At 43.1% G+C, this 27,457-nt stretch overlaps 7 protein-coding genes across 7 annotated transcripts in view; 5 read left to right on the top strand and 2 right to left on the bottom strand.

Annotated features, from left to right (window-relative positions):
* Window positions 1-27,457, top strand: part of LOC141810945 (NLR family CARD domain-containing protein 3-like) — a 482,659-nt gene that overhangs the window by 393,773 nt on the left and 61,429 nt on the right. The gene's annotated exons all lie outside the window — the stretch shown is intronic.
* On the top strand, window positions 12,636-12,965 carry LOC141806820 (histone H4). Its single transcript, XM_074692505.1, has one exon. It carries the CDS (start codon window positions 12,641-12,643, stop codon window positions 12,950-12,952), a length of 312 nt encoding a protein of 103 aa, XP_074548606.1. The 5' UTR covers window positions 12,636-12,640; the 3' UTR covers window positions 12,953-12,965.
* Window positions 15,609-16,692, top strand: LOC141806111 (histone H1-like). The gene has a single exon (XM_074691369.1). It carries the CDS (start codon window positions 15,649-15,651, stop codon window positions 16,261-16,263), a length of 615 nt encoding a protein of 204 aa, XP_074547470.1. The 5' UTR covers window positions 15,609-15,648; the 3' UTR covers window positions 16,264-16,692.
* On the bottom strand, window positions 17,582-17,953 carry LOC141806979 (histone H2B 1/2-like). Its single transcript, XM_074692725.1, has one exon. It carries the CDS (start codon window positions 17,948-17,950, stop codon window positions 17,582-17,584), a length of 369 nt encoding a protein of 122 aa, XP_074548826.1. The 5' UTR covers window positions 17,951-17,953.
* LOC141806418 (histone H2A) lies at window positions 20,693-21,123 on the bottom strand. The gene has a single exon (XM_074691947.1). The coding sequence runs from the start codon at window positions 21,095-21,097 to the stop codon at window positions 20,714-20,716; it is 384 nt and encodes a 127-aa protein (XP_074548048.1). The 5' UTR covers window positions 21,098-21,123; the 3' UTR covers window positions 20,693-20,713.
* Window positions 21,461-21,871, top strand: LOC141806234 (histone H3). The gene has a single exon (XM_074691615.1). The coding sequence runs from the start codon at window positions 21,461-21,463 to the stop codon at window positions 21,869-21,871; it is 411 nt and encodes a 136-aa protein (XP_074547716.1).
* On the top strand, window positions 27,046-27,415 carry LOC141806632 (histone H2B 1/2-like). The gene has a single exon (XM_074692252.1). The coding sequence runs from the start codon at window positions 27,047-27,049 to the stop codon at window positions 27,413-27,415; it is 369 nt and encodes a 122-aa protein (XP_074548353.1). The 5' UTR covers window position 27,046.

Raw genomic sequence — 27,457 nt, 5'->3', positions numbered from 1 at the left:
TCTCCTCCTTGTCCCTCAAGCTGCCGGGCCCAGGCAGGTACTCCTCCTCTGAAACCTCCTGGCTCCAAGGGGAGTCTGGGCAGCTAAGTTCCTCCTCGGTTTCTTCAGAAGCCTGAAGACATGCTAGCACTACCTGCTCCAAAGTTAGATGTCGCTTCATGGCTGCTCTTATGGGAAATGACCAGCCAAGCTCTGATTTAGTTAAATACTTGCTTGATGAAAGGATTTTTTTTTGTTTGAAGTTTAATTTTTTTATACATATCAAAGGAAATCATAAAAGATCAAAGGGTAGCCTACACTCCCCAACAGTCAGATGGCATAGAATGCTTTTGCAGGTGCGAAGGATGTTTTTTTTTCATTTGTGTGTGTATGTGTGTGTGTTTCATTTGTTGGAGTCCTCAGGCTTCTCAAGACCAGGCACAGCACTCTGATACAAGGCACCTTTTTCAGTGTGTGTGTGTGTGTGTGTGTGTGTGTGTGTGTGTTTGTCTGTGTGTGTGTGTGTGTGTGTGTGTGTGTGTGTGTGTGTGTGTGTGTGTGTGTGTTTGTGTGTGTGTCTGTGTCTGTGTGTGTGTGTGTGTGTGTGTGTGTGTGTGTGTGTGTGTGTGTGTCTGTGTCTGTGTGTGTGTGTGTGTGCGTGTGCATGTGTGTGTGTGTGTGTGTTTGTGTGTGTGTTTGTGTGTGTGTGGTATGCATTTGTTTTCATGACATATCAGTACATTTTTATGATAACACACCTTCAACATGAGGACGCTGGGAAAAATGAGGACATTTTTGACATCCTCATTTTTCAAGACATTCTTGCATTGTAGACACACTTCCTACACTCTCAGAGAAGCAAACTAAGTACATTTATGATGCCCTATGTTTCTTAAGTATTCTACAGCATTCAAAACCGATCCAACATGCTCCATGACCATAAAACTTGGATGTCCTAAAATATCACAGTCTATGAAATTCAGTGTGTGTGTGTGTGTTTGTCAAGTTTGCTCACTGTCGGCCACGCCAACTAGTGGCCAGTTTTGGAACTTAAAGCACTTTTCACACACTTTGACTGACGTCACTCAGTGAGTACTCAAATGTCACTAACACTATCTTACACATTAAAAGAAGGTTTGAATACATTATTAACAGTCCAATAAAGTATATTACCCCTCTGCCCTCTACCCCTTCTTTCTATTGCACAGTTTTGTTGTAGGCTACCTCTTTTTTTATCATATATATATATATATATATATATATATATATATATATATATATATATATATATATATATATATACATATATGACTTTATTTATTTGTATTAGTATTTAGCACCTTTAAAAACAAAATGTTTACAAAGTGCTTTGACATATAAAAACATGGCAGAGGAGTAGAGAGATGGGTATCAGGCTGAGGGATGTTACAGAGCAGTTATACAGCCAACAGGATAGAGAAAAAAATAACAATTGAAATAATAATAATAATAATAATAATAATAATAATAATAACAATAATGGTAATAATAACACTTCAAAATAAATAGATAAATAAAAAATAAAAAGAGGGTTCGACTTTCTTACGGACCCTCCTCTCCAGAACCCCCGAATAGACCTTACCAGGGAGGCTGAGGAGTGTGCTCCCCCTGAAGTTGAAACACAGCCTCCAGTCCCCCTTCTTAAAAAGGGGGACCACCACCCCGGTCTGCCAATCCAGAGGCACTGCCCCCGATGTCCACGCGATGTTGCAAAGTCGCGTTTCCAGTGAGGGTTGGACTCCGCCAGGGCTGCCCTTTGTCACCGATTCTGTTCATAACTTTTATGGACAGAATTTCTAGGCGCAGCCAGGGTGTCAAGGGGGTCCGGTTTGGTGACCTCAGGATTGGGTCACTGCTTTTTGCAGATGATGTGGTCCTGTTGGCTTCATCAAGCCGTGACCTTCAACTCTCTCTGGAGTGGTTCGCAGCCCAGTGTGAAGCGGCTGGGATGAGAATCAGCACCTCCAAATCCGAGTCCATGGTCCTCAGCCGGAAAAGGGTGGAGTGCCCACTCCAGGTCGGGGATGAGATCCTGCCCCAAGTGGAGGAGTTTAAGTATCTCGGGGTCTTGTTCACGAGTGAGGGAAAGATGGAGTGAGAGATCGGCAGGCGGATCAGTGCGGCGTCCACAGTAATGCGGACTCTGCACAGGTCTGTCGTGGTGAAGAGGGAGCTGAGCCGGAGCTGTGTTTAGGTGGACATACTCATTTGGTCTCATCTAGTGTCTGAAGAATGTGTGTAACTCTGTCCTCATATTGTTAAAACATGTGACTGTGCTTAGAAGGGTGTTCTCATTTTGTCTCAACTAGTGTCTGAAGAGTCTGTGTAACTGTGTCCTTATATTGTTAGAACATTTGACAGTGTGTTTAGGTGGATGTCCTCATTTGGTCTCAACTAGTGTCTGACAAGTGTGTGTAACTGTGTCCTCATATTGTTAAAAAATGTGACAATGTTCTTAAGTGGACGTCCTCATTTTGTCTTGTCTAATGTCTGAAGAATGTATGTAACTGTGTCCTCATATTGTTCAAACATGTGAAAATGTGTTCAAGTGGATGTCCTCATTTGGTGTCAACTAATGTCTGAACAGTCTGTGTAGCTGTTTCCTCATATTGTTAAAATATTTGGCAGTGTGTTTAGGTTGATTTCCTTATTTGGTCTCAACTAGTGTCTGAAGAGTCTGTGTAACTGTGTCCTTATATTGTTAGAACATGTGACAGTGTGTTTAGGTGGATGCCCTCATTTGGTCTCAGCTTGTATCTGAAAAGGGTGTGTAACTGTGTCCTTATATTGTTAGAACATGTGACAGTTTGTTAAGGTAGAAGTCCTCATTTGGTCTCATCTAGTGTCTGAAGAGTCTGTGTTACTTTTTCCTCATATTGATGGAACATTTGACACCGTGTTTAGGTTGACTTCCTCATTTGGTCTCATCTTGTGTCTGAAGAGTGACTGTAACTGTGTCCTCAAATTGTACAAAAATCTGACAGAGTGTTTAGGTGCATGTCAACTAGTGTCTGAAGAGTGTGTGTAACTGAGTCCTTATTTTGTTAAAACATTTGACAATGTGTTAAGTTTGACATCCTCATTTGGTCTCAACTAGTGTCTGAAATGTCTGTGTAACTCTTTTTTCATATTATTACAAAAGTGACAGTGTGTAAAAGTCTGTGTAACTCTGTCCTCATATTGTTAGACAATGTGAGAGTGTTTTTAGTTGGATGTCCCCATTTGGTCTCAACTAGTGTTTGAAGAGGGTGTGCAACTGTGTCCTCATATTGTTAGAACATGTGACAATGTGTTTAGATGGACGTCCTTATTTTTCTCAACTAGTGTCTGAAGAGTGTGAGTAACTGTGGCCTCAAATTGTTCGAAAATCTGACAGTGTGTTTAGGTGGATGTCCTCGTTTGGTCTCAACTAGTTTCTAAAGAGTCCGTGTTTCTGTGTCCTCATATTGTTAGAACATTTGACAGTGTGTTTAGGTGTATGTCCTCATTTGGTCTCAACTAGTTCCTGAAGAGTCTGCGTAACTTTGTCCTCATTTTGTAGGAAAATGTGACAGTGCGTTTAGGTGGACTTCCTCATTTGATGTCATCTAGTGTCTGAAGAGACTGTGTAACTGTGTCCTCATATTGTTAGAACATGTGACAGTGTGTTTTGGTGGTTGTCCTCATTTGGTCTCCACTAGTGTCTGAAGAGTGTGTTACTGTGTCATCATATTGTTAGAACAACTAATAATTGTTTCATAGCTAAAACTACAAAGGCCTAGTGGTTAAAGGCACTTTAAGAGTCCCAATAGTAATAAAAGGAAGTCATTCCTTGGTTCTTGTGGAAAGACATGCCTTATCCTCTGCAGCACCTCTTCAGCCTTCTTTGCGTCTCTTTAACTTCTCTGCTACGCTACTCTTTAAGGAGGAGGAACTGAGTTATGGGCCCATGTGTCCTGACACACACACACTCCAGTAAGCAAAGGTTCAACCCCTTTCCTTAGCTTTATAATGAGAGTTTTATCATTCTCTTTACAGTTCCCGGTAGTCCTTTGCGTCCCTCACCCACGTGTTGTCCCGGCCCACATCTTTAGTAATAAAACCATACAGCAAGCAAAATCACACACACACACACACACACACACACGTCGACTTGGCTCAGGCTTGATAACTTTCCTTTGCTTATCTGTATTTTGGTGTTTTATCAATCCTTCTCCATAGTAGACTAATCTATGGTAGGTTATAATTAGGTTATAATAGTAGGTCAATCCTGGTCCATGAAGATATAACCAACACATCCAGGCGTCTTCCGTATTGATCCTTTTTCTTTCTCAAGGGTCCTTTCTGTGTAGCCCGGTCTGACCTGTTTCTTGTGCTTCCCTGTCGCACCTGCCTCTCCTAAAGTCTCTGCTCCTTTCTGCCAGCTACACATTGCAGAGTCAGGTCCAGTCAGCATCAGCTGTCAGTCATTGCCTTGATTACATGTATAGGAGGTCCTATCAGATAAATTTAATAACACTTAAACCACACTTTTAAACCACAAGTTATAAAAATTAGTGCATAATTGATAAAAACTCACTGTGACACATTGAGAAATGGGCATGGTGTTGTTTGGCAGTTTTTGTTTGGAGAGGTGTGATAGCACAATAGCTAGGTACTTGCCTGCTTTTGAGCAGTACCATGTGGTACTACTGTGCTAATGCTCCATACAGTGTCTTTCAAAGGCTCAAGAACTGAGATTTCTGAGGACTCAAGCCGTGCACTTGACTCAACAATGCTGGGTAACATGGACATTTCTGCCTCACCCACCCTGGACAACATGGACACTCTTTGCTCACCCACCCTGGACAACATGAGGGACACTCCTTGCTCACCCACCCTGGACAACATGAGGGACACTCTTTGCTCACCCACCCTGGACAACATGAGGGACACTCTTTGCTCACCCACCCTGGACTACATGAGGGACACTCCAAAAAAAACTGGCATCAGTCAACAAAGAAATGGTAGAATATTAAAAGCACCCCCAAAAAATTTGTTGTGATTAATTATGATAAAAAAAAGATGCATTCTTCTTGTGCATGGCAGTATATGGGCATGTGCTTTTATCATAATACATATTGTTACTCATTCCTCTAGATTCCCAGAGAAACTTAGTACTCAAGGTTTCATCAACATCCTCTAATGGAACGGTTTTGTTTAGAGCTAGGTGATGGTACTTATATACTTATATAGCACTTTTCAAGTCTTTCACCCAATCACACCACATTCACACACTGGTTGTGGTCTGGTTCTATGGCATGAGCCATCAGTCATATCTAATCCATTCACTCAAACTCCACTGAAAACCAGTGTATCCTAATCTGCATTGTTGACTTTAGTAAAGCCTTTGTTTGAGTTTTAAGAGATTTTCTTTTTTCCCACTTATTACAGCTAGGAAGGGGAGAAGCAGGTGGACCATTGAGGAGGTGAAGGCAGTTGAAAGGCACATGTCACATTTCATCACAAGTTTTAAAGTACCAGGTAAAAGTGACTGTGAATCCTGCCTCGAGGCTGAGGCACGGGCTCTGAAAAACAGAGATTGGGCTGCCATCAAGTTCTACCTTCACAACAGAATCATATCATTAAGAAGGAAGATTAATAGATAAAACTAAATAAAGGAAAAATGTGGCCCAGGTTGAGTTCATATAAGATTGAATTTTTTTTTTTTTGCCCTATTTTGTTGTTGCCATTTTTAGATTTCTATGTTGCTCTGTGCTGCAAAATGCTTGGAATAATCAGCACGTTTTTTTTCCCCTTCAATCCCCATTCTCCTGGTTCAGTTTCATCCAGTGAGAAAGTTTCAGATAAACCGTTCTTTGGAATTGTTACATCCAGGCATATACACAACATTCTTTTAACTGTGATGTTTGGCTGTTATTTTGCCTTGCAAGTTTAAAATGCGTTCTAGTCAGTCAGTACATCTGAGTTACTGGCTTGACGGAAACAAAGCTAGGTTTGAATATTTTGTGGTCCACAAATGTATGCTAACAATTAAAAATTCAAAAAGGCAGAAAGTCATTCAAGTTTTTATTTGCATCAACGAATACCTCAACTGGTATAAATGCAATACAATTATAACATTTTAAAAGTAAACTGACCACATTTTTAGCTGTCAACTTAAAAGTTGCCTCATCCAGGTCAGTTTTACCAAATTCAGTCAGGCAACTCACTATTTAATTGTTTATTGTAGCAGCAAGCAGATGTATGTTTGGTGCCCAGGCTCCGGCCCCATCACTCCTCACAGTTAAGTTGATAAACACAATCCCTGAGCCTGCAGGTGGATGCTGGGATGGTGGTGGGAATGAAAGAACATGCAGCAGTACAAATGCAGGGCAGCAGAGACATTGACAGGTAGAGGGAGAGATGGGACATTCCCAGATGAAATAGACCACCAAATTAAGAGACAAAGGATGTAATTGGAAGATGGTTATGAAGAGTGGGACACAGGATATGTGCATAGCAGTGCAACTTGAGTTGTCTGCCTGAACTAGCTCACAGGCTTCGCTCCATTTGTGTTAATTGGAACATCAAAAAAATCTTTTAGAGTTAATGTATGCCTATTAGTTGGATATTTCACACATGTAGCAGAAGCCTAGTTAAAGAAATACTCTACTTTTACTAGTCTTTAGAAGTCCTGTACACCTGAAAAATGTGTGTGTCCAGGGGTTTCAAATTTGACATAAACCTGAAATATCTGTGTGTGATGGTTTGTCTCTTATATGTCACAAAAACATGACGGTGTCCTCAAAAGTAGCAGAACAGTCAGGCTTGACCAAATTATTGCTCTAGCCAAAATCTCAACATATACTTGTTCCTGGGGTCAAAGAAAGTAAAAGCTTTTGGTCCCCAGGTCTCTAGGAGCTTGGCAAAGGCGTGTCCTCATTTTTCACAGATTAGTCAAACGTCCTGATATATGCTATAAACACGTGTTTGTGTGTGTTTGATGTGCTAAAGTTCTCAGCTTTCTGTGGATGTATGTATGTGTGTGTGTGTGTGTGTGTGTGTGTGTGTGTGTGTGTGTGTGTGTGTGTGTGTGGGTGTGTGTGTTTGTGTTTGTGTTTGTGTATGTTGCTACAGCCTATAGCTCACTGAGGAGCATGTTTCTGAGGTTGATTTTAGCAGCATTGAGGACTGAGAGTCAGTTCTATTTCGTATAGGCTTCGCCCTTTAAGGCTATCGCTAGTGGGTTCACCCTTGTGCGTCAGCGCAGCACTGAAAAACCTTGGTCCACGCCCACCCACGTGATGAGCCTCCCGTGTTACCTGCCTATAAATAGCTGCGGGTTCATACAATCTGCTCCCTCTTTTTCTTCAGCCTCATGAAGCAGCACTAGAAGAACAACAGTAGCAGCAGGTATAGCTTCGTCGGAGACCGTCCGAGTCCTGCCCTGGCCCGGAGCACGCCGTGCAAGCGTTGACTTTGCCCGAGAAGTGCCTGTACTGCAAGCTGTTTTCCCCAGTGGAGAAGGGGCATCGGGTGGATTTTTTCACAGACGCTGCTGAGGATGATTTTACTGTCGCCGACACTTGCAGTCTGGAGGAAGCCATCAACCTACTCACAGGGCCAGGATGAAGTCGGCCCTGAGGAGGAACTGTCAGTCTCACTCCAGCTGGAGGAGACTGACTTCGAGGATGAGCACGTGGGGGCTCGCTCAGGTTTTGCTGGGGTCCCCCTGTGGTCGACCACCTCTCTGCTGGTCATCGGAGCACTCGTCCAGGAGTTTCCCGGCATCATCGAGAGGGCAGCAGCATACAAAGTTCTCTCCGTGCCCGCAGCTCCGGCTCTGGCTGAACTTGATGATATGGCGGGCTGTTTTTGCAGCAGCGCACATGGCCCGCCGTGAGCCCACCTGGCCGCGTTTTCCTGCCATTATCCCTTACCAGCCCGGGCCTGTGACTGAACCAAGGGAGCTCCAGGTGCCGGCGGTTACATAAGCTCCCATCACTAGAGTCGAGGGGCTCACGGATGAGGGCTTCCCGCCTGTTCCTCCATTTGATCCAGGCCTGGCGGCTGTCTTCAGGGTTCGACCGAACCCAATTTGCGGCCAACGACAGGCCCTCCCCTCTCCCCGGGCCCAGATCACAGATCATTTTCACAAACAGGTCCCACCAGTGTGCCAGCCAGGCGTCAGCAGCAGCCAACGACATCACTCTGCTGGCGTACTCCATTACGCAGACAGCAGCGGATTCTGAGTAGCTGACTGAACGAGCAGAGGAGCTTAGCAAGGCAGCGAGCGTGATAATCCCGCTCTGCGCCTCCGTAGTGATGGCATCAGCCCGCGTCATGGCCTCGCAGCACCAGATACACCGCAACATGTGGCTCGGTCTGTCCATCTCGATCCCTGAGCAAGTTAAGAAGGAGCTGCTGGAGGGCCCCACCTCCTCAGACGCGCTGTTCGGCCAGCATCTGCATTCTCTTGTTGAGCACATGCAGAAGACGTCAGAGGAAGAGAAGATCTGGAGGTATGTGGCCGGCTCTCAGCGCCCAGCGGGTCGCTGCGTCACTCTCAGCGTTTATTTGTGCATCATAGAGAGCACTCGCAGGGGCGCCCTCTCTCTGCTCAGCGCCTGTCACATTGGTTGTGTGAGGCTATTTCACAGACTTATGTTTCATCTGGAGCGCATCAGAGCACTCTACGAGAGGAATTTCCTCCTCTGTGGCTTTGCACAGTGGGATGTCAGTGGAAGATATCTGCGCTGCAGCATCTTGGTCTTCCTCATGTTCATTTGTTTGGTTTTGAGGGACGTCTCCCTCTTCTCTATCTCCCACTCTGTGCTAGGAATCCTATCAGAGTGATAGTTAAGGACATGAATGGATTCATTCTGGTCTTGGATGAGACAGATGTGTTATTTGGTCTGTTCTGGTCATTGTTTGACTGTTACAATGCGTAACGGTCGTCTTCTCTGCTTTTCAGCAACAGACCAGCAGAGTCAGCTCTTATGGATCATGAATATTCATTATCTGGAGGCTGATAAGGAACACATCATCAGGCAGTTGGCTTTGCGCAGTTTGCGTATACAGGGCACAGGTGTTCACATGATACAGAATTCTGTGAATGGACTTGACTGGACCTGAGTTTATTGTTGGAAGCTTTGATGTTGGGATTTTTGGATGAGGACCCAGTGAGGCATTGACTACATCCTGCTTCGCCTTTAACCCACTAGTGATAGCCTTAAAGGGCGAAGCCTATACTCATAGAATGTGGAGTTACAATACGTAACTATTGTTTGCTATCCATCATTGAGTGTGTATAATTGTGTTATTTTAATACTTTTTGAGCAGCAGAATATAAACATCAAAACCACGCAAAAAAAAAAAATCACTTTAGCATTAAGTGTTTTTTGATCTTATTTTGTTAGATACTCCTTCCCATACCACCGTGCTGTCTTTAAATCACACATCCTCTCACTCGCAGATCTTCGAACAGATGTGTGTATGAGGCTGTGATTCTACTCTGTTTTCACCATCTTGGTGTTTGTGTGCTTTAAAGTTGACTGATGGATCGCTTGTAAAGGATGCGGACTTGTTGGCGTGTGGTCGTCTCTGCTCATCTTGATCAGGGCAAAAGCAGCAGAAGAGAAACTGATTCAGCAGAGGGCGCTGATCTACCAGAAACATCGAAATCCACACAGACGACAGAAAGGAGAGGAGGAAGAAAAGCGCTGCCTCGGAGCTCTGGCACGTCCTCATGCAGTGTTTAATACAGCGAGCAGTGTGTCTCAGCTCCACAACAAAAAACCTTCAGCTTCCCTTCTCCACCATACATCCAAACCGCAGCTATCCCTCATTATGGGCGACCTGAATTCAAAACACATAGACTTCAACTGCAATAAAACCAACACCAACGGTACAATACTCAAACAAATACTACAAGATACCAACCTCACTATCCTCAACACCAATGAACCCACATATGTCTCACCACAAACTGGAAATACGGACATCCTGGACCTCATCATCTCCACTCCAGATCTGGCAACAAAACTCAACAGCTTTACAACTACCCATCATCTCTCCAGCGACCACCTACCTGTCATCACTGCCTTCAGCTTCAACCCTCAGACAACAACAAGGACTATATACAATTACAGGAAAGCAAACTGGGACACGTACAGAAAAAACATAATGGACAGACTCGCTGCTTTGAATCCATCTCTCCACCCAGAAAACTTGGACTCCACTGCAGATAATTTGGGAAACATTCTCACCCAAGCCCGCCAAGAAACTATCCCCAAAAAAACAACCAATACCCCATCCTCACCATTGCCCATGCACCTCCTCCATCTCATCAGCCAGAAAAGAAAAATACGAAGGCAATACATCCGGACAAGGACACCACAATACAAAACTGAACTCAACAGGATAAAAAATACAATTAAAACCCAGCTTCACATTCACCGACAAAACAAATGGACAGATTTCTACAAATCCCTGGAACAAGACACCAACCCACAAACATTCTGGCAAAAAATTAAATCCATCAACGGAAACACCAAAACAACTAATATAGCACCGATCAGACAGAATGGACAGACCTACACAGAAAATATTGACAAAGCAACCATTTTCTGCCAACATCTCAAAACCATCCACATATGCCCTGACAACCCCTTCTTTGACTCCAGCTGGAAAACCCAAGTTGACACTGAAGTATCCCATTACATAGCAAACCGCACCAACCTCCCGATGCTCCCCTCAAGTCCACACCCACTTACTAACCCTGTCGCAATAAAGGAAATTCAACAACAACTCAAGAAAATGAAAAACAAAGCCCCAGGAGAAGACCAAATACACACCATATTAATCAAACAAGCCCCCACCATCTACTTCCTTCATCTCAGCCACCTGTTCACTGCCTGCCTCATTCATGGACACTTCCCCTCCCCCTGGAAAACAGCAATGGTCAGAATGATTCTCAAACCCGGAAAAGACCCACACAACCCCTCAAGCTACCGACCGATCAGCCTACTCAGCCACCTTGGAAAACTATTCGAACGCATCATTACCAGTAGACTTACGACTCATATAGAAGGACTTGGACTGATCTCACTTCACCAAGCTGGATTCAGAAAAGGACGGACCACCACTGACAACACTCTCCGACTATCAGAACATATCCACCGAAACTTTAATAAAAAACATCTCTCTCTGGCCATATTCTTCGACATCGACAAAGCATTCGACAGACTTTGGCACAATGGACTCATCTACAGACTTCTCGACACCAACCTCCAACTCCCACCCTCCACCCAGTCACTCATTACCAGCTTTCTTCATCAACGCCAGATAAAGGTCAAGGTCTCATCTGCAATATCCACCCCTTTCACCCCCCAAGCAGGAGTCCCCCAAGGTTCAGTTCTCAGCCCACTTCTTTTCACCTTGTACGTTTCTGATATATATTACCCCCCAGCCACCGTTGCACAAGTGTCCCAGTTTGCCGACGACCTCTGCTACTGGACATCATCCAAATCACCTCAGCTTGCTGCCAAAAAACTCCAATATTGCATCACAGAAATAGAGAACTGGACAAACCTCTGGAGGATCACCCTCAACCCAAATAAAACTCAACTGGTCATCTTCACCCGCAACCCAAGACTCATGTCACCAAACATTACAGTCACTCTTCATAACACTCAACTTCCGATCAGTCACAGTGCCACCTTCCTTGGCACCACATTCCAAACAAACATGTCCTGGACCACCCACATCACTACAATCGAGCACAAAGCCAACAATAGACTAAACCATCTCAAAGCCCTCTGCGGCAAGCATGGCGCCTCACCCACAACAATAATAAAAGTGTACCTTGCATACATCAGACCACTCCTTGAATTCTCAGTACCAGCATGGATCACCGCCTCCAACTACCAAACCCAACGACTGCAGAAAATACAAAACAAAGCAATAAAACTGGCCTACAGACTACCATCTTTCATAAATACAGACTACATACACACACTCTCAGGACTCCAGACTATTAAAGACCGACATATACGACTGACCAGACAATACATCCAATCAGCCACAAACAACCCAGCCCTCAGCAAAACAATCATGGAAGCAAAGGACCTGATCAATACACCCCTTTCTACCATCATAAACTCTGATGACAAACAAACATGATACCTCTTCAACTCCCATCAAACCAATAAGCTCAACATGCAGCTGCCTGAGGAAATGACCACACACGCATGCACGCACACACAAAACCATTAAAATAAAAAAAAAAAAAAAAAAATAAAAAAATAAAAAAAAAAAAATTAAAAAGGGTGTGTGTCTCTGTGTATATGTATATGTGTATATATGTAGAGATATGTATGTATGTGTGTGTGTGTGTGTGTGTATGTCTATATGTATGTAAACGGGTGTATGTGTATATATGCATGTGTATTTTTCCATGTCTTATGGATTATAATAGACAAGTGATTGCCTTGATCTCCATGTGTCTTGTGCCTTGAGTCCCCCCCCCCCCCCCCCCCCCCCCTCCTCTTAACCAAACAGATGGACAGAAAAGGGCAGAGAAGCTCTGAGCTGTCCCACCAGGCCCAAGAGGAAAACTGCAACTCAGCTCCACATCGTGCGCTAGAGCTGACTATCGAAAATGAGTGGAAGAGGAAAGGGAGGAAAAGGACTCGGTAAAGGAGGCGCTAAGCGTCACCGTAAAGTCCTCCGTGATAACATCCAGGGCATCACCAAGCCCGCTATCCGCCGTCTGGCTCGCCGTGGCGGAGTCAAGCGGATCTCCGGTCTGATCTACGAGGAGACCCGCGGGGTGCTCAAGGTCTTCCTGGAGAACGTGATCCGTGACGCCGTCACCTACACCGAGCACGCCAAGAGAAAGACCGTGACCGCCATGGACGTGGTTTACGCTCTGAAGAGACAGGGACGCACTCTGTACGGATTCGGAGGTTAAACCATCGACATCATACTGCTTCAAAACTCAAAGGTCCTTTTCAGGGCCACACACTTTGTTCTGTGAAGAGCAGATTTTTCCCAATTACAAAGCATCGCCTGTGATAGTTCGACGAGGTTTGTGTAGATAGATAATGGGATGGGCAGCAGAGGGGATGTTTATAGTAAGGGACTGTTCTGCCCTATTTGAAATATTGTGTTTTTCAGCTCTACTCTCAAAGAAGAGCGGGCTCTCACAGCTCCTGAGCTGCTCCTAATCTGGTACGTTTTGGAGCCTCATGGTTTAGCATAACCTGGTAGATATGACTGGTGATTTTATTAACCCTGTTTCATTCAGTGTTTCTAGAAGGAGCCATCTACTTTCCTCAGTTAGGACATTTGTGCTGCAATTGGTGCTTTTGTGGAAATTTTAAATCTCTTCACACTCTGCACAGAAATAGACACCTGCTGGTTCAGGTGCTTGTTTGCAGGTGTCTCTTTGATTTGCGTTTGGCAACATGGTATGCTGTCCTCACAGGTGGGGACAAGACTCCTGATAGTGTCCCCTTCTCTGCTACTCGTCTTGTTACAATACTGTATCCTCACAAGCACTGCTGTCATGCCTTTAATAAAAACAAAACTGCCATGAGCAAGACTGAGTGACTGAGTAAGAGCTGAGCAACCAAAGGAAGAAAGTGTGGGTCCAGCTCTCACACACTGGGAGTCAGCTGTTCTGGAGAAAGCTGCTGTGAGAGCTGCATCTTCTTAGCATGACACGACACCAGGGTCAGTAATTAGTCCTTGGTGTACATGTTCTATTAATATACTTACTGAAAAGCTTCATAGATGTTTTAAAAAAATATATTTCTAAACTTATGTTTAACACTTATTGTTTTTTTTATTTGTCTTGGGGCCATATTTTACCTTTGTACCTGCTACAAAAGCTGCTTCAATCGTCTTGCAGCATCTGTATTGTTGTTCATGGATAGCAGTTTAGCTCTTCTCGAATAAAAGCCTGAGGACTTTTCTGCTTTATTGTTATCTATAGATCATTCACTAAGGTGTCAGATGAAAAAGTCTGAATTTAGGACGGATACATTTACACCATCAGGCCTCTACCTAAAGAGACAAGCACTCACAAGAAACCTGCTGCATAATAGTAGAAAATTCCTGAAACCACATGGCTCTTAATGTTCCCCATGACCTGAAAGAAAAAACAAGTTTGGTCGTAGTGAGGCAGCAAACTTCAAGCTTATACAAGTGTTGTGAGAAATCAATGCTGCAAAAAATCTGTGTATTCTTTTGATATTTGGTTTTGAATCGAAATAGAAAATACTGTTTTGTTTTGTTTTGTTTTTTTTTTTTATAAAAAAAATAGATGAAACTTAGTTTGTTTTTCAATGTCCCATTTGTTAACATAGATCACATAAAGGGCAGTTTAATTACGGGTTGATTTTGATTTTAGTTTTTTGTTTGTCAGATCATTGTTAGTGGGGAGTTCTTTCACTTGTTGATTTTTCTTTTTCCTTTTTTTTAAATTAAAAAAGCTGTCGATCCTTATACATGCAAGCAACTAGGTCAACAACCTACGATGAGCGGACAAATTAAATAACAAAGTATGTGTATAAAAAAGCTTGTGGCCTGTAATTTAACTCACCTTTATTTGTGGAAAAAAGTGGGATATATATACATTTTCCCATTTTTAATATAAACATTTTTAAAGCTGAGATCTGGACAAAAGGAACTGTTTTCTGTTTTAGATCTTTTATTTGTTTGATCCACAAGTGAAAGAAATTCAGACTGGGATACCTGAAAACCACTGGAACAAAGTTGTTATAAAGACTAAAAATATGAAATTGATAATAGAGTTGTTCAAGTACTTAAAGAGATAATTGTGGGGTGAAATAAAAATAAATCATTAAGTTGCTAACTTCTCTTATTCAATGCTTAAAATATGGAACAAATGTGTCCCAAAATTTGTAAGAACTGTGAGAACAGTTAAGAGTTTAAGAAAAAAAAAAATAATTCAAAATGTCACTTATTTTGTCCATGATGTTCTGCTTAAACAAAGGTCCAGTTAAATTAGTGAACACGAACACACATTATACATTTAAAACCAATTATTTCTAACACTGAGTGTCCAAAGAGTCACCTTCAATCACAGTGAGAAACTGTTCACTCCTCAGCCTACATCAGTGTGTTTGCTGCTTCCTCAAAAACACCATATTCTAAACAAACCACGACCAGTAGATGACTTTTCTACTTTGGTGTCTCTACATAAACTTGTAAACAACAGAAAGGAAAAGTGTTTTAGTGTATTGATGCGTTTTACATGGATTTATGAAAGAAAAGAGAAGGACAAGTCGATGAGCAGCTGCTATCACCATGATCAATCTGTGATGTTTGGAGTCTCCCTGAACAAAAGCTCAACAACCTGAGAGACAAACATGAGTTCAGTGTGAAGAGGAAAAGCTCCAGTATCTCCTACTTTTACAATCAGCCTCGATCTCTTAAAGAACACTTCGTTTGGAGCATTTTTAGGGAAAGAGAAAACACAAGTTGTCCGACTTTCAGACTGAGTGGACGAGCTGCTGCTTGCTTGAGTCTCTACGGTTCTCATGTGTGCTTTAAGGACAGCCTCCCGCTCAGGATTTATCAACTCTACACCCAGAGAATCCTCCTCACGTCTCCTGTTGCGTTCACTGAACTGAGTAAATTATGGCAGAAGTAGCTCCAGCTCCCGCCACTGCTCCGGCCAAAGCGGCCAAGAAGAAGAGCAGCAAGCCGGCCAAGAGCGGCCCCAGCGTGGGCGAGCTCATCCTCAAAGCCGTGGCTGCCTCCAAGGAGCGGAGCGGCGTGTCGCTGGCTGCTCTCAAGAAGGCTCTGGCTGCCGGAGGATACGATGTGGACAAGAACAAGGCCCGCGTCAAGACCGCTGTCAAGAGCCTTGTGGCAAAGGGAACTCTGGTCCAGACCAAGGGGACCGGGGCCTCCGGATCCTTCAAGATGAACAAGAAGGTGGCAGAGAAGAAGGTCAAGAAGCCCGCAAAGAAAGCTGCTCCTAAAGCCAAGAAGCCTGCAGCCAAGAAAGCAGCAGCTGCCAAGAAGCCCAAGGCCGCTAAGAAGGCAGCGACCCCGAAGAAGGCCAAGAAACCCGCAGCGGCCAAGAAAGCTGCAACAAAGAGCCCCAAGAAGGCCGCTAAGAGTCCCAAGAAGACCAAGCCCGCTAAGAGCCCCAAGAAGGCTGTGAAGAAGGCCCCTGCAGCCAAGAAAGCCCCCGCTAAGAAGGTGGCCAAGCCCAAAGCCAAGAAGACAGCAGCCAAGAAGAAGTGAGCTGTTATCATCTTAGCATCTAATTAAGAAACAAAACGGCTCTTTTAAGAGCCACACACCTTTCACACTAAATGACAATTTCCTGCTCAGCACAGGTTGCCATGTCCGCTTTTTTCTCGCTCAGTGCAGCTCCCAACCCTAACCCTTTTTGTTTGTTTCTTTGTTTTTTGCATTAGTCTGTTGAAGAAGTGAGTCTCAATGGGTGTGGATTGTAAATAAGCGATAATGTCCAAAGAGATCGTACTGCAGATAGAGAGTAACTGATACTGGAAATGTCATCATCAGACCCTTGGTGTCAGCGTCCACTGATTACTTTAGAACACAGAAGCAACAAGCATTAATCTGAACTAGGTCATGACTGAGATCATTTTCCAGGGGCTATGTGAATCACAATCATGATTTTATTACAACTCAGCAAGGTTGCCATGTCCGCGCTTTTCCCGCCCAATCCAGCTCCTTTCCTAACATTTGATTTCTGTGTGTGGGCTGAGTGGATGTTTGGGCTTGGATTCAGTATTAACTAATAATAAAAATGAATGTCAACATCGATTATCATTTTCCTTATTATTTATTTATTTATAAACTATCAACTTGATGAATCCATTATCAGGTAGGATAGTGTAAATGTAAAAAAAAGAAAAAAAAAGTGATTATTTAGTGCAGTGTTTCTCAAATCCGGTCCTGGGCCCCCCTGCCCTGCATGTTTTAGATGTTACCCTACTCCAGCACACCTGATTCAGATGAATGGCTCGTTATCAGGCTGGAGCAGACTTTGATGACGGGCTGATCATTTGAATACAATTAAAATTAGAGGGATTAATCTGGTTCATGCAGAAAAAGACCACATCTGTTCTACACCTTGATTTGAACTTTGATGTTTTCAGGAATGACTAAGAAATGTGAGCAGTGAAGACTGATCTACATCAGATATATGTGACAATAGTTAACTCAGCTTTGCATTAAGCACGCTGCTCGGATTAGATCCTCATTGAAGGTGTAATAGAGCAGAGTTCAGCCCTGAGGAGCAAACTGTGCTATGCTGACGTGGGATTCATGGGATATCACCATAACGGGTGGTTGTCATAACTGATACAAACCCGGATGTAGGCGCCAAATCCACGCAAATCTGGATGAAGTCACTGAGCGTTTACTCATAAGAGGTCGTGGGAAATTGAATGCATTGGCACTAGATCAATACTATGGGTACAAGTACGAAAAGTTGACTCATATTTCTTAATTTCATTGGTGAGAGGATCTCTTTAGAGGTGAGTGGGTGGCTCTTAAAAGAGCCGTTGGGTGGTGTTGTCAGCAGAGCTGTTTACTTGGAGCTGGTGTACTTGGTCACAGCCTTGGTGCCCTCGGACACGGCGTGCTTGGCCAGCTCACCGGGCAGCAGCAGGCGGACGGCGGTCTGGATCTCCCGCGACGTGATGGTGGAGCGCTTGTTGTAGTGAGCCAGACGAGAGGCCTCACCGGCGATGCGCTCGAAGATGTCGCTGACGAACGAGTTCATGATGCCCATAGCTTTGGACGAGATCCCGGTGTCGGGGTGAACCTGCTTCAGGACCTTGTAGACGTAGATGGCGTAGCTCTCCTTCCTGGTCCTCCTCCTCTTCTTGCCGCTCTTGGTGGCTTTAGACACGGCTTTCTTGGAGCCCTTCTTGGGCGCTTTGACTGTCTCAGGCATGTTTGCTGTCTGCTCACTCAGACTATGAGGAGCAGCAGCCGGGGGCGCTTTTTTAAAGGTTCCTCCATGCAGATAAAGCCGTGCTGCAGCTCATGCAGGATTGGCTGGGACTGGGGTTTGGACTGGGGTCCGAACTGAGGGGGGAGGTTTCGGCTTTGTCTCAAATTCTTGCGCAGTTCCCGCTTCATCCGTGCGCCGTGCGCCAAATTTCTTTGTGCGTCCTGACAAAGTGATTTGTCTTCGTGTCCTGATTCTGAGTAAAAGCAGGACAGAGAATGATAAGAAGAGTTTGGAAAAAGGAAAAGCAAGTTTTCAGCAGCTGCATCAGACTTTTAGAAAGCACAGAAGGCTTTGGAGATCATTTTCCTCCTGTGATAAAAGCTTTGTGCAGTTTGTCAGATTATTATCTGGTCTGATTTATTTGAGATTTATCACTCGAACATACAGCTCCAAATTCTTACTAAAAATCAGGGTTTACTTTTCCCTAGCGTTGAGCACACATTCTCGAAAACACAAGCACTCAAACATCCCAAATTATGGAATTATTTCTGTGTCATCAGAGTTTGAATGTGAATTTCCAACACTGCTTTATTTTTCAGCATCAAAATCAGACTTTGTATTTTAAAAAAAACTTCATATTTCTAGCACCTATTATTTTGTCTTACTTTGATTCGGTTTCAATGTTGAAAAACTTCGAATTGATTAAGCAGTTGGTTTTTAATCCTAAATCAGATGTGTTCTGTTATAAAACTGATTATCTGTTTTTTTTAGCAGTTTTCCCCCAGGTATGAACTTTATATTAAAGCCTGTCTTTAGTGGATTTTCTGCAACAGTATGACACAGTGTTTAAGGGACACTGCGCTTATAACAAATATTAAAAGTTTTCATATTGTAGTTTCATATGACAGAGTGCATTTCAAACTGAATATTAAAGCTATATAGAAATAAAATAAAAACTAAAAGCAACATTGGTCCAAACTCTGGAAGCATCCATGGTAATGTGTAGATAATCATTTTCAGATGGATGATGATGAAGAAGAAAATGTTCATCCATCCTCTAGTTTCCAAAGCCACACTCAGGATTATTACACTGTGGCACTACAGTTACTCATTGTTCTCAGATCAAACAAAAACTTTAAGGTTCCTTAATGTTTAGGGAACATCAGGCTTTGTTAGGTTTCAGTGTAAACAAGAGGAACGTCCTGATTTGGTTCTGACCTTTAGATAACCACAGGTTGACGTTCTCCTTAGGTTCTGTGTTCCTAGAGTCAGTGTAAAAGAAAATCATGTCTCAGAATATCCAGTTTTTGAAAGTTTCACAGTTCTTCAAACTCCAAAACATACAGCATTAAAAATCACCAAAAAAAAGTAAAACTCAGTGTTAAAAAAAGGTCATATGAAGCAACTTCTTTTAGTGATGATAGCATCAGCTGATCACCTCTGGATCATCTGTCAGTCAGCTCTAACAGCTGTTTGTGTGTCTGAACATGTGCACTGTAATAACCCAAACATTAACAACAGTAACAGAGCTTTGTCTGTGTTTTTAACCTGCTTAAAAAAAACTTTCACCTGAAGAAAACCTGCTCTCTGTTTATTTTGTGACCTGAAGAAGCACAGGGATGACTTCACCAGTAAAATGCATCATTATAAGATTATTTGTTTACTATTTAGCTTTTAAGTAGCCCTTTGATGCACCTCGGGGTCCAAAGTGAATGAAATGTACTTTTATGTGCAATATCTTTGCAATTACCTATTTATTTTTTTTATCATTCAGGGTTTCAGGATTTTCTCAGTGAAGTTTTTATTTATTTTTCATTAATTTATTCATTAATTTTTAAACATAACTCCTACTTCTTTTAGTTTTTCTGTAATAACTTTTTCAATAAAAATACTTTTTGAACCACTTCCCTTTTATTGCACAACATGAGTCCAAAATGACCCGAGTGTTTCTGCACTATGTCTTTGAAGTGAATGTATTTGTTTTTATTTGCTATGCCATGTATTTAGTATATATATTCTTTCTTTTTTGCCTGGCACCAATCATCATTTTTTTCCCTTACTTATTTCTATGAGCTGCACAGATTTTGTCTATGGGTCAAAAACAACCCAAATGAATTTACAATGGAATTTAGTGGGAACCTTTGAAATTTGTATGTTTGTTATTAGGAACACGTTTACTGAAGACAACTAATTCCCTGACACACTTTTGACTCAACACATCTCCTTATGCACATCTGATACACATCTATTTGTTCTAAAAACTAATTATAAAACTGCTCAAGAAAACATTTGATGACTTGAAAGGTAACTGTGTATAATAACTGATGAGTTATAAGTTATCTTGGGAATATAGTACATTACTCATCAGAAAGGAAAATATCTTAAATAATTATTAGCTTATCATTACAAAATCACAGTGCCCTGAATTGGCCCTCAGTGGCATCATGACCACAGTGATCTATGAGCAGAAGAAGGGAAAGCCTGCTGTCCTCGTGTGAGTACCATGCATGATGAGACAACAGTTGATGACAGCAGTCACAACTAAGAAACTATGGATACAAGTTGATACACGTATAATATATGAAACCAAATCAGTGATTGGTGTAGGTCTATTAATTTATATGGATTACTTATGAGATTGTCTGCCTGCATTCTTCAGTGAAGCCCTGACTCTCTGGTACTCTGGGTGGGAAATGGTCTCTCTGGTGGAGGTGGGTGGCTCTTAAAAGAGCCTTTGTGTTGTTAGCAGTCAGGTATGAGACTTTACTTCTTGGCGGCCTTCTCGGTCTTCTTGGGCAGCAGGACAGCCTGGATGTTGGGCAGCACGCCGCCCTGAGCGATGGTCACTCCGCCCAGCAGCTTGTTGAGCTCCTCGTCGTTGCGCACAGCCAGCTGCAGGTGACGGGGGATGATACGGGTCTTCTTGTTGTCACGAGCGGCGTTTCCGGCCAACTCCAGGATCTCAGCGGTCAGGTACTCCAGCACAGCCGCCAGGTAGACGGGGGCACCGGCTCCAACACGCTGAGCATAGTTTCCTTTACGCAGCAGTCTGTGGACACGACCCACGGGGAATTGGAGCCCGGCACGGGATGAACGGGTCTTGGCCTTAGCTCTGGCTTTGCCGCCGGTTTTGCCTCTTCCACTCATGATTAATCTTTCGTGAGTCGGGATTCAGAGAAATGATGCCCCCTTTTGCCCAAAGCCCCCCTGATATAGGCTGAGAGCGCGCGCATTTCCCCGGCGCACCAACCAGTAAAGAGGCTTGGAGCAGAGCAGCAGAGGGCGGCCCGAGCTCAGCTCCACTCCACCACGCTCTCCAATGAGCAGCGGAGTCTTAGCGGGGGCTCTGTCCCCCTCCTCTGCGGGGCTGAGCTCCAGAAGCGGCCTCTCACCAATCAGCAGCCGGAGCTCTCAAGCAGCGTCACCGTTTCACAGCCGCTCCTCCGCTTTAAGAGCAGCAAGGGTCCTCTCTGCTCCACATATTTCTCCAAGTCAGAGAAAGAAGACAGCATGGCAAGAACTAAACAAACCGCCCGTAAATCCACCGGAGGCAAAGCTCCCAGGAAGCAGCTGGCCACCAAGGCTGCCCGGAAGAGCGCCCCGGCCACCGGCGGCGTCAAGAAGCCTCACCGTTACAGGCCCGGGACCGTGGCTCTCCGGGAGATCCGCCGCTACCAGAAATCCACCGAGCTGCTCATCCGCAAGCTGCCCTTCCAGCGCCTGGTCCGAGAAATCGCTCAGGACTTCAAGACCGACCTGCGCTTCCAGAGCTCTGCTGTCATGGCTCTGCAGGAGGCCAGCGAGGCTTACCTGGTGGGGCTGTTCGAGGACACCAACCTGTGCGCCATCCACGCCAAGAGAGTCACCATCATGCCCAAAGACATCCAGCTGGCTCGCCGCATCCGTGGAGAGAGAGCTTAGACTGTCTGCACCTCTGAACAACAACACAAAGGCTCTTTTAAGAGCCACCACACCAACAAAAGAGCCCAATCCCGCTGAAAATATCAATCAAACGGAAGTCTCAATAAGACATACAAAATGCAATGCATCTTTCTCCCATGAATCACTCATTTAATCAATTCACAAAATATTTGTTAAATCAATTTATGGTCCCCTCACGCAGCACATCATGAATTAATTTTATCTGTCACTCACCAATCTATCTCAGTGGATGGGACTTACGATGGTCAAGTCACGGTTGGACTCAGCAGTCCCCTGTCAAACAAACTAACAGCAGATATCACTGAGGGTCTGCATGAGCTCTACACTAAGTTAATAACATATCTTTTAGACCCAAGAGTGTTTGCTAACTAAGAAGAAGTTCTCCATTGCTTCTCCCGTACTGGGCTACCAAATACACGTGGACCAGAGCCCTGTTCCTCCAGGCTAACTCAGTTAGCTGAATGACTTCAGGATCAACATCACACAAGCTTTCTCTGTGCTTGGAAGCAGGTGAAGCTACATTAATGTTCCCCTCCACGGAGGAGAGCGCCTGCATTGGGTGACGACTGTGACCGATACAACAACAAATTGGAACGCCTCTATGCTCACAAACCACGGCAGGTATAGCAACAAAATAATACTTAAAAAATAGATACTTAGGTAATTAAATTTGGTTTTTACATTAGACAAGTAAACATTTTAAATAATTAATGACACATTTAATTAATTTTTAAAGTATTTCATGACACTTTTATTTAAAGAAATAATTATATATTTATTCAATTATTTCGTGATTTATTTCCGATATTTAATAATTATTAACCCAATTGGTGATTTATTCAATTATCTATTCAATTCAGTTTTCTTTTTTAATTAATGATGTATTTATATATTTCATTTTGGCACGTTTAGTCCTCCATACTGATGATGGGGGAAATGACAACTTATCGACCCAGTGTTTATGATTAACCTCCACCCTGTGGTGGCATCAGTCTAACCTGCATCATCAAACCATTTACGTCAGTAGAAGAATCACTATTTCCTCAAACCGACGTGATGTTTTACGTCTGAGAGACAAAGTTAAGATTGTGATACATAGACTAACCCTGTGGTGGCTGGAGGAGTTGTTCCTCACATCTCATGTGATCATCTTCAATTGTCCCAACTCCTGCTTTCAAGCTCACTTACCTGACTGAAGGCTTTTCACTCAGATGGGTTTTTAACTCAGGACTCAGTCGAACCATCGACTAATGATGCTTCAGTTTGTTGGAGGAGGAATTCCTGTCCAGTCACAGCTCCATCAGCTTCATGATGTTTGTGTTTCTCTCTTTGCTTCTCTTCAAGTTTATTTTTCTTCATATGCTCACACAGTTAGGCCACTCACACATAGTGAGGAGTGCACAGTAACATTTCAGATTCAATGCTTCTTCAATTGTGTCTTTTACCTTCACCCACAGAGTCCATCACTCCCTCTGTGTCCTCCTCCTCTGGGAGAGTAGCGCTGCTCCTGCTGTCCAGGGTGCTGAACCACATCAGGTAAAACCTGTTCTGTGAGTTAAATCAAAGCTCTTTAAAGAACCACCTCAGTCCACACAGATGATGTCCCCTCTGTGATGATGTGTTCACAAAGCGTTTCATACACACTGACCTGCAGCAGGACATCCATCACAACAGGAATGTCCTCACAAAATAAAACTTACGTGGCTTATGTGTAATAAGCCACCACACCCAACAAAAGAGCTGACATACCTAGAAAATGTGAATCAGACAGAAGTCTTGATAAGACATCACAAATACAATCACTAAATCATTATCCAATGGTCGACATTGTGAATATATGCCTATGATTACCTACAATAATGATTTCACTTAACGTCAAACAAAAAATAGACACTCCAACGATGGAGTAAAGTTTGGACAGATTAATGAGCCAGTCAAGAGGTCAACAATCACCTCAGCAGAGCACTGCTCCATTGAACAACCCAATGCTGCCACACAGTGGTGGTTTGGAGCTCCTGCGTCGAACCTTCAACCTGGAATTGAAAGCGATAACCACAGCAGGAATTGTGCTTTAAGTACTGAATCGTTTTAGATTCTAATGATTAATTGTCTAAGAGGAAATAAGTTGATGAAAGACCCAAACAAATCCTGTGTTTGCTTGAGGAAGAGTTATTCAGAAACCATGTGATCCTCTATGAGGGTCTCAAACACACCTGCTTTAGCTTCCCAGACTGTCGACTTTGAACTAACACAAAACTCCAAGTAAGGACTTAGACCATGACTCACACCACGAAAAACTGCTTCAGTCTTGACTGGAGGAGGGATTCCTGTTTGATCTAGGCTGTTCAAACAGCTTCATCATGTTTTGCTCATGTTTACATCATAGGATGACACTGCAGCTTACACATGATGTGGAGTCTACAGTAACATCTTTTGATGTTGAACTTTTAATGACTCTTTGTTTTTGTTACTTCTTGCTACAGAAACCGAAAGTTTTCTCATAATTCACTCCCTCTGTGTCCTCCTCCTCCTCTGGGAGTGTCGTATTCTTGTAGCTGTCCAAGGTGCTGAACAACATCAGGTAAAAAAGGAGGATGATGTCCTTCCTCATGGAAAATGAGCTGTCAAGGCAATAAAACTTTGTTGGTCACTGTGGTAAGCATGAATTCAAGGTATTACAGTTATTTGAAGTTGTGTACAGTATGTTTACTGTCATGGAAAAATTCAATCATCTGTCAGCTCATCTTCTGTTTGCAAAAAAATCAATAAGCCTGATGGCTGTAGGTATGCTGGATCTTCTTTGTGGCAGTCTAACAGAGAGATAGGAGATATAAAGCAGAGAAGGATGAAGACTAACAGAGAGAGGAAGAGGAGAAGCAAAGCCTCTTCACCCCTCTCAGCTTTAGTCCTTCTCTCTATGACAGTCTTCATCAGGGGGTGCACACAAGCCAAAATATTATTCATCAAGTTACACATCCTGATTCTTCTTTTTCTCCTGAAGAGATTTTGATAAAAACAGTATATTTGGGGGCAAAATATTAAGAGGATACTTTGGGAGCCCGCAAGGTCCACCTGATAAATCCACCTTGACAAAGTACCTTGAATTAGATGATAAGAGCCACACTCTTATGCTCTCTCTGGATGTCACTTACAGGAAGTTTGAAAAAAAAAAAATCTCTCTCAGTGATTTCTGGACATATTCAGTTTTAAAAAGTTTGACATAAAATAAATCAAACTTCTAAAAAATATATACAGCAAGACAATTCATCATCTCAGAATACACCCCACTGCTCACGTGACACACACATTTCCACCTGTTACATTTCCTCAGGAGTTTATAAAGTTTTGTTCATGAGCATGGGATTTGTAAAGCAAAACACAGTTTCTGTTCTCCTGAGATCTATAACTGATGTCCAGTGTTCCCGAGTTAAATTAATTAGTTTCTAGGTTACAATCAGATGTGTACTAGTTAAAGGCTAAATGAATAATAAATAATCTTATAATGAAACATTTTACTGGTGAAGTGATCTGTGTGCTTCTTGACAGGTCACAATAAAACAGAGAGCAGGTTTTCTTTGTGTGAAAGTGTTTTTAAGCAGGTTGATGAAGCTCTGTTACTGTTTATGTTTGGGTGATGACAGCGCACATGTGCAGACACACAAACAGGTGTTAGAGCTGACTGACACATGATCCAGAGGTGACTGGCTGATGCCATTGTCACTACAAGACATTGCTTCATCTGACACTTGTTTTTTTTTTTTGAACAGTCAATATTTTGAGGATGATGATTTTATTTAATGTTGAATTTTTTGAGAATTTGAAGTTTTTGACATCATTTTCTTTTACACTGGCTCTAGTAACACAGAACCTAAGGAGAACGTAACCCGATGGTTTTCTAAAGGTTAGTTAGACCCAGATCAAGATTTAACGTTTGGAGAACGTTCCCTCTTGTTTACACTGAAACCTAACAAAGCCTGATGTTCCCTAAACATTAAAGGGAACAAGTCATAATCTCCTCCTGTGGTTGCACTGCCACCTTCACCCAACATTGAATGTTTGTTTTTAGTTTGATCTGAGAGCGATGAGTAACTGTAGTGCCAAAGTGTAATAATCCTGAGTGTGGTTTTAGAAACAAGAGGATGGATAAACATTTTCCTCTAGATCATCATCAATCTAAAAATGATTATCTACACATTGCCATGGATGCTTCCAGAGTTTGGACTAATATTGCTTACTATTATTTTTAATTCATAAATCATAAAAATAAAAAAAACCCACAAATTTCTTTACAGAGCACATCTAATTTAGGATTTAAAACCAACTGCTTAATGAATTCGAATTTTTGTCAGCACTGAAACCAAACTTAAGGAAGAAAAAACAATTAGTGCTAGAAATTTGATGTTTTTTGAAATACAAAGTCTGATTTTGATGCTGAAAAGAAAAAAAAAAAAAAAAACAGAGGTCGAATTTATAGTCAAACTCTGATGTCACAGAAAAACTTAATGCAATGATATTTAGTGTAATTATTCAATAATAATTTGATAATTTTCATTTGATTATAATAGTTGTTTGAGTGCTTGTGTTTTGGCGCATGCATGCTCAACGCTGGGGAAAAGTAAACCCTGATTGTTAGTTATTATTAGTAAGAGTTTGGAGCTGTATGTTGGAGTGATAACTCTTGATTAAATCAGATCAGACATAAATCTGACAAACTGCACAAAGCCTTTGTCACAGACAGAAAATTATCTCCAAACCCTCCCGTGCTTTCAGAAAGTCTGATGGAGCGGCTGACACTTGATTTCCTTTTTTCCAAACTCTTTTTAAACTGCAGAAAGTGTCTCTTCTCATTCTCTGTGCTGTTTTCTGTGAGACTCTGGACATTCAATTCATGCTCAAACGAAAAAAAAAAAGACACAACTGATGACTGGATCAAGACGCACAAAGAAATTTGGCGCACGGCGCATTGATGAAGCGGGAACCGCTCGAGGATTTGAGACAAAGCCAAAACCTCCCCCCTCAGTTCGGACCCCAGTCCAAACCCCAGTCCCAGCCAATCCTGCATGAGCTGCAGCACGGCTTTATTTGCATGGAGGAGCCTTTAAAAAAGCGCCCCCGGCTAAAGTCCGTCATCGTCTGAGTGAACAGCCAGCAAATATGCCTGAGACAGTGAAAGCGCCCAAGAAGGGCTCCAAGAAAGCCGTGTCTAAAGCCACCAAGAGCGGCAAGAAGAGGAGGAGGACCAGGAAGGAGAGCTATGCCATCTACGTCTACAAGGTCCTGAAGCAGGTCCACCCCGACACCGGCATCTCGTCCAAAGCTATGGGCATCATGAACTCGTTCGTCAGCGACATCTTCGAGCGCATCGCCGGTGAGGCCTCTCGTCTGGCTCACTACAACAAGCGCTCCACCATCACGTCGCGGGAGATCCAGACCGCCGTCCGCCTGCTGCTGCCCGGTGAGCTGGCCAAGCACGCCGTGTCCGAGGGCACCAAGGCTGTGACCAAGTACACCAGCTCCAAGTAAACAGCTCTGCTGACAACACCACCCAACGGCTCTTTTAAGAGC

The sequence above is a fragment of the Halichoeres trimaculatus genome, unplaced genomic scaffold, assembly GCF_033239565.1.
Source record: "Halichoeres trimaculatus isolate MK-OKI-2021-1 unplaced genomic scaffold, fHalTri1.1 fHalTri1_scaffold_2, whole genome shotgun sequence".
NCBI lineage: Eukaryota > Metazoa > Chordata > Actinopteri > Labriformes > Labridae > Halichoeres > Halichoeres trimaculatus.
This window is presented reverse-complemented; position numbering and strand designations above follow the sequence as displayed.

Coding starts and splice junctions, on each gene's coding strand:
- LOC141806820 (XM_074692505.1), top strand. CDS start 12,641: ATGAGTGGAAGAGGAAAGGGAGGAAAAGGACTCGGTAAAGGAGGCGCT.
- LOC141806111 (XM_074691369.1), top strand. CDS start 15,649: ATGGCAGAAGTAGCTCCAGCTCCCGCCACTGCTCCGGCCAAAGCGGCC.
- LOC141806979 (XM_074692725.1), bottom strand. CDS start 17,950: ATGCCTGAGACAGTCAAAGCGCCCAAGAAGGGCTCCAAGAAAGCCGTG.
- LOC141806418 (XM_074691947.1), bottom strand. CDS start 21,097: ATGAGTGGAAGAGGCAAAACCGGCGGCAAAGCCAGAGCTAAGGCCAAG.
- LOC141806234 (XM_074691615.1), top strand. CDS start 21,461: ATGGCAAGAACTAAACAAACCGCCCGTAAATCCACCGGAGGCAAAGCT.
- LOC141806632 (XM_074692252.1), top strand. CDS start 27,047: ATGCCTGAGACAGTGAAAGCGCCCAAGAAGGGCTCCAAGAAAGCCGTG.